This window comes from Cheilinus undulatus, linkage group 7 (genome assembly GCF_018320785.1).
Source record: "Cheilinus undulatus linkage group 7, ASM1832078v1, whole genome shotgun sequence".
NCBI lineage: Eukaryota > Metazoa > Chordata > Actinopteri > Labriformes > Labridae > Cheilinus > Cheilinus undulatus.
In genome coordinates this window covers 46,888,101-46,897,148 of record NC_054871.1, presented here as the reverse complement: position 1 = coordinate 46,897,148, position 9,048 = coordinate 46,888,101, and the positions used below count along the sequence as shown (strand labels likewise).

At 35.3% G+C, this 9,048-nt stretch overlaps 1 protein-coding gene across 1 annotated transcript; it reads left to right on the top strand.

The window, feature by feature from the left end:
* The first annotated feature begins 475 nt into the window (after positions 1–475).
* Positions 476–8,844, top strand: LOC121512284 (chymotrypsin-like elastase family member 3B). The gene is made up of 8 exons (XM_041791459.1): positions 476–555; positions 2,758–2,846; positions 2,919–3,016; positions 3,155–3,283; positions 3,541–3,677; positions 8,168–8,310; positions 8,399–8,551; positions 8,658–8,844. Exons 1-8 carry the CDS (start codon positions 513–515, stop codon positions 8,673–8,675), a joined length of 810 nt encoding a protein of 269 aa, XP_041647393.1. The 5' UTR covers positions 476–512; the 3' UTR covers positions 8,676–8,844.
* Positions 8,845–9,048: the final 204 nt, after the last annotated feature.

Sequence of the window (9,048 nt, the reverse complement as noted above, 5' to 3'; positions counted from 1 at the left end):
AGTTTCTTTTTGTAGTTTATATACGGCAGTAGTCTTTTAGAGTCATTTTCATGCCTCTTGCATTCAGATAATCTCTGTTTGTTTGTTTAACACGGTGTGAAGGATTTCTTAATGTGGTGGTTTTATGCTTTTTTTATGCACCTGTAAAGCACTTTGAGTTTATTTCTTTGAAAGCAGCTTAAAAATGATCCTGCCTTGTGTTTATTTGATTCTTTCCTCTTTCCCTTTGCTAAATTAAATTCTGGATAACAGTCCTTACAGACACATCAAATGCATGCTAGCACATGTACACTAAAAGCTCAGTTAATGTCACTCACATGCAACAAACTCTCTTTTTTCCAGACATGCACTGATCAGCTCAGCGACCTGGCAGAGAAGCTGATGCATCTGTTGAACAGGAAGTCCTTCCCAGCCTGATAACAGAGTTCAACATGTTCAATCAGACAGGCGGAGGACGTATAAGAGAGGCGAGCGGCGCTGTCAGAGCGTTTCTGGGTCTGCAGGCTGACACCATGATTCAGGCTCTGCTCCTCCTGCTGCTGCAGCTCGTGTACGGTGAGTAGCAATGATAGGACAGAAAGTAGATCTGATTATTGGCTTAGTACGGACTTAATACCACTCCAGCTTTAGTCCATAAAAGATTACCCAGGTGGCCCCAAAGGTCTTAAAAAAAATTAAAAATATTGTTTAAGAAAAACAAACCAATATCAAACTTCTGCATTGAACAATCTCATCCAAAGTTTAATCCCCATGTGTCAGTCAGAATGCTGGAGTCTAAGACTAAATCTGAGTTTAGTTTGTCTGTATCTTAGTTTTATTTTGATTAGTTTAAGATGCATACAATACAGTTTTATTTAGGTGTTTTTTCATAATGCCTTCAGGGGGTTTAATAGAGGTAAGGAGATGCAGTACAAAGTTTTAAAGTCTGAAACACTTTTACAAACCTTGAAACAAATAAACATTAACAAAAACATTTTTTTTTACATAAGCAAAACATTTTTTATTGATGATAAATAAAATTTACATTAAAATAAAAAAAATGAATTTAAAATTAAAAAGTCTGAAACACTTTTACAAAATCTGGAACAAAGTTTGAAAAATCTGATACAAAACTTTAAAATCCAAAACACTTATAAAATATGAAAAAAAAATGTAAGTCTGAAAAAAAATTAAGTCTGAAACACTGTTATAAAATTTGAAACATATGTGAAAATTCTGATACAAAATTGAAAATTCTGAAACACTTTTACAAAATTTAGAACAAATTGATAAAGTCTAATACAAAACTACCAAGTCTGAAACATGCATTCAAGATTTTAAGCACATTTAAAAAGTCTGATACAAAATTAAAAATTCTGAAATATGTTTACAAATTTAAAACATATTTACCAAGTTTGATGTGAAATTAGAAGTCAGAAATACTTTCCAAAAATTGGAACAAATTGACAAAGTCGGACACAAAATTTCAAATTGTGAAACATTAAAAAAAAAATTAAAAACACATTTAAAACGTGTGAAACAAAATTAAATATTCTCAAACACATATACAAAATTTAACAAATTGACAAAGTCTGACACAAAATTACAAAGTCTGAATCATGTTTACAAAATTTAAGAGAAATTGACAAAGTTTTAAACAAAATTAAAAGTCGAAAACATGTCTGCAAAATTTGAAACAAATAAAAAAGTCTGATACAAAATTTTAAAATTCTGAATCACTTTTACAAAATTTGGAACAATTTGACAAAGTCTGACACAAAAGCACAAAGTCTGAACCATGTTTAGAAAATTTAAAACACATTTAAAAAGTCTGATACAAAATTAAATATTCTGAAACACTTTTACAAAATTTAAAACATTTAAAAATTCTGAAACAAAATTGAATAGTCTGAAAGATTTTCCAAATTTTGGAACAAATTGACATATTCTGGAACATGTTTACAAATGCAAAATTACAAAGTCTGAGAAACTTTTAACAAAAATATTTTGACATTTTATAAAACAAATTAAAAATTAAAGAAATATATTTGAAATAAAATATTACACTTTACCAAAACGTACTTGACCTCAGACAAATTTTCAAGCATCAGCATCCAAAACAATGTACCGAATGCCAGAGGTAACCAAATTTCTAGTTTTGTAAAAGTGTTTCAGACTTTTTAAATTTTTTCTCATTTCTTAAATTTGTTTCAGGTTTAGAAAAATGTTTCAGAGTTTGTAATTTTGTATGGGAAGGTTTGTAAATACATTATGTAAAGTATTTTTATTTGTAAAAGTGTTATGTTAATGTACATTTGTTTTATGAAAAGTAAAAATGTGTTGTTAATTTAAATTATTTTCAAGTTTTATAAAAGTATTTCCAACTTTGTAATACTGCATTGCACTTCTAAGCCACTGTAGATTTTTGTTTCTGTCAGGTAAAAAGATTTTAACATGTATTTTTAATTACTGATTTATTTTTAGCTAACCATTAAACCCTGGGCCTCATATACACGTCAGTGATATTCAAGTGTAGTGGCTGATTATTTTAATGGAGCATATAAAGTTTTAAAGTGTTGCCACTGATTTGCCGTAGCTTTAAGCAGCACAGACTGAAGTACAGTCATCTCTTAAATGTGTACTTTAACATCATCTGTGCACATCAGACATTCACGTGCCTGCAGCCAGCAACACCAGCATTGCACTTCATTACCTCTGCATACGTCATTCCTTACTCAGTATTTAGAAGTGGATATTAACTTCATCATGTGTCTGTAGTTTTCGGGTGTGGTACACCTGCTGTGCGTCCTGACACCGGCAGGGTGGTGAACGGACAGGATGCTCGCCCTCACAGCTGGCCCTGGCAGGTACTCAAGCCCTAAAAACAGAAACTAATCTCTTATTTACACATATTCTAATGGTTCTCGTGTGTCTCTCAGATCTCTCTGCAGGTGAAGCACGGCAGCCGTTACCATCACACGTGTGGAGGCACTCTGGTTGGCCCTCGCTGGGTGCTGACTGCCGGACACTGCATCTGGTGACTAACAATAAGACGAGATAGAAACCGTGTGATACAGTGAGAAAAGAGCTCTGATATGCAGTGAAAGCCTCTAGAGATGGCTGTGTAAATATAAATAACCCAGACCTCAGAGGTAACAGAGCGAGTGTGTTTCAGGCCTGGAGACGTGTACCGCGTGGTCCTGGGAGAGCACAGCATGAGTCAGCAGGAGGGCACCGAGCAGATCAGAGATGTTCTCCGGATCGTTGTGCACCCTCAGTGGGACATCGACTTTGTGGCTGATGGGTGGGTTTATTTTGAAACGTAAACATTTTTTCAAGTTTTAAATCGATGAAAAACTTTATTTTTGTTTCATTTATAATGAAACATTAAAAAGTCTTTGTTAATTTACACCTTTAATCATGGAGACAGTGACGCCAAAGCAGATGAAAAAGTCATGAAAGGTTTTAAAAGATCAGTGAAAAACGTTCTGAATGATTGATGATGTTTGAAAAGTGCATGTACTAACTCACTCATATGTATCTTTAATAATCTGTCCTCAGAAACGACCTGGCCCTGCTGAAGTTGGATAAAAGCCCCATCATGACCGACAGCGTCAGCGTGGCTTGTCTCCCTCAGGCTGGAGAGATCCCGGCTCATGGAGAGGCCTGCTACATCTCCGGCTGGGGAAACCTTTACAGTAAAGTCACCTCTCTGTTTCACTGCTGCTTCCGCACTAAATCTGAAGTCCCCCTGTCCTCATCTGGCTTTCTGTCGTGCACTGATCACTACAGACCCCAGCAGGAGGTCTGCACTTTAGAATATCAGGAACTAAAAGGCCAAAATGAGGCCTAAAGCAATGTTTTGTTATAAAATCCGAACAGCTGATGACTCAACAGCTGCAAAATCTGCACTCCCTAAAAACGCAATCAGTTTTAAGATGAGTGATCAAAATCAGAAATTCAGTGTTGATGCTACAGTTAGTATCAAGCTAGTTTTTAAAACCTCTATATTAGGGTGTCAAACTCAAGGCCTGGGGGCCAAATCCCAGTTACAAAAAAGTAACACCCAGTCCACAACATAATATCATATTTTTACTGGTCCAGCAGTGTAAGGTCTGCAGATTTCCCCCAGAATAAAAATGTAAACTTAACCCTGATGGCTCAAAATATCCTTGTTTAGTCATAGAAGTTTTAAAGTGTGAAGAGTACAAATAATTAGAAAAATCAGAAATGTGGCAAACGTGTTTTCATGTCATATTTTCAATTTTGCATCTCACAATTAGGACTTAAGCTTATGAATGTGACTTTTAATTAAATATTTTGACCTTTAAGGTTCAGAATTTTAACATTTAGGTCATATTTTGACCTTATTAAAGATATTTTTCAAATGTAATGCCATATTTTGACACTTTTAGACTCATGACGTTGACTGTGATTTTATTTTTTGACCTCTAAAACTCATGATTCCAACTTTCCCTCTCATAAAGTTGCCTTTTAAAACAGTTTGACTTTTAATTTTGTGTTTTGACCTTCTGAACAAATAAGTTTGACTTTATAGCTCAGATTTTGAGCCTTTAAACTTCTTCTTTTATCTCAGAATCGTTTATCATCAGTGCAGTTTTTTTCCCCTGTAATTTGTTGCTGGTGAAAATCAGGATGACAGTTTACAGTTAAATATTGACCCTCTTAGGCCCTAAAACTGAAACAAATTTAAGGTATTTTTTACTTTGTTTCTAACTTTTGATTTAAAGGCAGTTATATATCTCTACTCTCACCTTTCTTTAACAGTTGTTGATGATTAAAGCTCATTTCTGCACAGTTCTGTCAACAATATCACGCTACATCATCAGGCTAGTTTTAAAGCTGTGCATAAAGACTCTTTACATAGCAGCCTCTTTACAAGCGACAAAATTATAGTTAACTTATTAATGCATTAGTTATCATAATGCAACAATATGAAATACATCATTCAGCCATAGGTTGTTTGCACATGACATCACAACAAAGACTCCAGCAGTGACACATTAAGATTGTGTGATTGAATTCAGACATTCACATTTGCTTTAAGACTTTAAAAAGAGAATTCCTATGTTTAAAAGATTTTATGTGAAAAATGGACATAAAAACAGAACATGCAACAACATTTAACAGAAATTTCAGTGCAGAAGTGAATTTAATCTCTTTGCCAATTGCCAGCAGGGGGAGACACCAACAGTTGGAAAAACAAAGGAGACAGTGTCGGCTCTTAGCAAGGCTGCCCATAGGGGGGTGTGAAGGGGAGGGCTTTCTGGGGCCCAGGCAGACTGGGGGGCCATGGAGAGGGCCAAATCACGGTCAGTTGTAAAGTTAAACTGGATTTTATCAACTTATGCTGTAGTGCAGTACAGCCTTTCTTAAAAATGTGAACCCTTTTTTCTTAAAACAGAATTAAGATTTAATTGTTAATGTTAACAATGTGGTTAGGCATGCTGAACTAAAATATTAGGAAAGAATTATCAGACTCATAGCTGAGCCACTATGTGAACAAATGTCAGGAAGCCAGAAAATAAAGAAGAAGGAACTGAAACAACTTTAGGGAAAAAGTAGCAAAAACTGTTAAAAAGAAATAATAATAATAATAAAATAAAAAAGATGGTGACTAGAGGTTAAAAGGTGTAAGAAGAATGGGTTTAAAAAATTACAAATGGGTGGAAATTGATGGAAAGTGGTTGAAAGTGGAAACATTTTTAGAAGTGTAAAAGAGGCAAAATAACGGGTTAAACCAGCAAGAAAGGAGAAAAATTGGTAAAAGTGGCAAAAACTGCAAAAAAGTTGTAAACAAGGTTATAATAGTTTTGGATTTATTAGTTCATTCATTAGTTTCATTTCATTTGTTTCTATTTTTATTTTATTTCACTTTGTTTTCAGTTTCAGTTTAGTTTTTATTAGTTTTAACTGCTGGTTTGTTAGTTTGATTTAGTTTTTATTTTTCAAAAATGCTTTAGTTTAGTTTATATTAATTTTAGCGTTAGTTTTAGTTTTTTATGGATACATGTCAGGGCTGAGTGAGAGTCTTAAATTTTTTTTAAAACATATTCAAACAGGCTACTCTTCACTTACCATTTCATTTACTTAATGATGATGTTTGAATACAACTCCAGACATAAAACAACCACTGTGTGAAGTCTTAACCAATCAGATCAGCCAATTTTAGACTCGGCAGACTTTAGTGTAGGTACCAGGCAACACTGTTGTGTCAAAGACTAAAACGAAGGATATTTTGTTTCCTTTTTTTTTTTTTTTTTTTTAATTGTAGTTAGTTTTGTAAGCACACTATACAGTTTTAATTAGTTTTTTTTGGGTAAAGTTTAGTTTTTATTTAGTTTCAGTTAACTAAAATAATTTTTGAATTTTAGTTTTAGTTATTTAGTTAGTTTTAGTTAACTATAACAACCTTGGTGGATAGGCATACTGAACTAAACTTTTAGGGAAGAATAATCAGACTTCATAGCTGAGCCACTAGGTGAACAAACATCAGGATACCAGAAAATAAAGAAGGAACTGAAACAACTTCAGGGGAAAGAAGTGGAAACATTTTTAGAAGTGGCAAAGACAGGCAAAATGGGTAAAACCAGCAAAAAGTGTAAAAAGTTGTAAAGATGGCCAGATTAAGTAGTAAAAAAGGGGTGAAAAAGAGGCAAAAATGGGTTAAAAAATGCATTGCATTGGTGGAAAATGGTTTAAAATGTTATAGTTACAAAAAATTTTAAGTGGCAAAAATGGGTTAAACAGGAAAACAGTGCAAAAAGCAAAGGGGAAAATAGACGAAAGTGTTTTTAAAAAGTTGCAAAAATTGTCAGATAAAGTAGTAAAAATGGGGTTAAAAAGTGGAAAATGGTTTCCAAAAATATATATATGGGTGAAAAATTGGTGAAAAGTGGTCAAAAATCCTTTAAGAGAAAATGAGAAAATTGCAAATTGGTTTAACAGGCAATAAAAAAGACAAAAATTGGTTAAAATGGCAAAAAATGCTCATAGGGCCAGAAAAACTTGCAAAAAGCTGTTAAAAACAAACTAAAATGGGTTACAAAAATGAAAAAAAAGGGTTGAAAATGGTGAAATGCGGTTAAAAAGTCGCAAAGAAAAATTGTTTGACAGCAACAAAAATGGGCAAAAAAGGGGAATTTGTTAAAAGTGGCTTAAAAGTTTCAAAACTGGTCAGATAAAGTGGCATAAAGAGGTTAAAAAAGTAAGAAGGTAGTTAAAAAGGGTTAAAGGGTAGCAAAAATTGGTTGCAAAAATTGGTTGAATTAGTGAAAAGCTGTTTAAAAGTGGGAAAAAGTAATAATTAAGAGCAGCAAAACTGGGCAAAGGTTGACAAAAATGGGAAAAAATACAAACATGGGTTAAAAGAGGCTAAAAAGTTGGAAAAATTACCAGATAAGTTAGTGGGAAAGGGTTGAAGAGTGACAAAAATAGTTTGCAAAAATGAGTTAAACTTGGCATTAATGAGCTAGAACAGTAGTGAATAATGGTTAAAAAACTAATGGAATTACTTTTCTGCTCCAAGATGAAGAAACTGTTAGCCAGAACACTTGGACTAATGCTACTGATCCAACACGCATGCATTCATATCATCAGTAAATCAAATGGGGATGGCTCATTCCCGGGCCCAGTCAATTCAGTGGGCAGGCCTGCCGCTTTGAAACAAACATTCCTAAGAAATTCAGGAACAATTCAGGTCTTCACAAGGAAATCTGACGATGATTTCCTCAGAAATCTCAGACAAAGTTAGGGTAAAATTTAGGGTCGATTGCATTCATGCACAGGAGCTCAGAGCATTAAAGATATGGTCTTGAAAATGAGCCCGCTCCTCTCTTAAGAAAACGGTCTCTCACTGGGTTTATGATCTCAGCTGAGAGATTTAATCTGGTAATAAAGCAGAGTATGCTTTAGAAGTGCTGATATCTTTGGTCACCAACATGTAAACCAGGATGGAGACATAGCGATGGCGTCTTCCCTTTCCTCCTCATGAGGTCAGTTCTGAGCAAAGATCATGAACTAATTGTTTCTAAATGGTTCTGAAAGAACAAATGGAAGAATTTTCAGCTTGAATTACTCCTTATACACAGTCTGCGGTAGCTACTGCAATGCCATCTGCCTTTAAATGTGTTATTCTTATGCTCACCCGTCTCTCTGTGTGTCTCAGCTCACGGCCCCATGCCTGATAAGCTGCAGCAGGCCCTGCTCCCTGTGGTCGACTACAGCGTGTGCAGCCAAAAGGACTGGTGGGGCATCAACGTCAAACCCACCATGATCTGTGCTGGAGGAGACATCGTGTCAGGATGCAACGTGCGTGAAAGAGAAACTGGTGCCTCTCAGGTCTGAATGACCTGCAGCGATCAGGTCAGGTAATTTAAAATGTGATCCTGTCTTTCAGGGAGACTCTGGCGGTCCTCTCAACTGTCTGGGTGAGGATGGTAGGTGGTACGTTCAGGGTGTCACCAGCTTCGTCTCCTCCAGTACCTGCAATGAGGTGAAGAAGCCAACCGTGTTCACCCGTACCTCCGCCTTCACCGACTGGCTCAGTGAGGTGAGTCCTTCCTTAGACTCTTTTCACCGATCTAGACTGTTCTACACTGAAATACTCACAACTAATGAAGCACTTCATGTATCAATAAGTCCTGTTCTCTCTGCAGGTCATGCTGAAATACTGAGGATCTGCTCCACACTGACAGACCATCTCAGACAAATAATGATCCCCAAAGTCTCTCTGTTTGTTTTTTAAAGTTTAACTTTAAGCAAACGCTGAACAAAATGTCTCTGAAAAACATTCCAGTAAAAGAGGGTCATGGTTCTCCAACCACTGTCCCACAGTTACATCCATCTTTCTGTCTTTTATTGGTTTTCTCTTGGTTGTAATTTTTTATTCCTGAGTATAACTGAACACCTTCACTCCTTGTGAAGGAATTTTACATATTTAAATTTTTGAGCTGCACCTGTATACTACTCAACCTAGTGTAACCACTCAACCTAGTGTAACGTAGCTCAGTGGGAAAGACAAAGTCATCTGCACTTTGTGCTATCAGA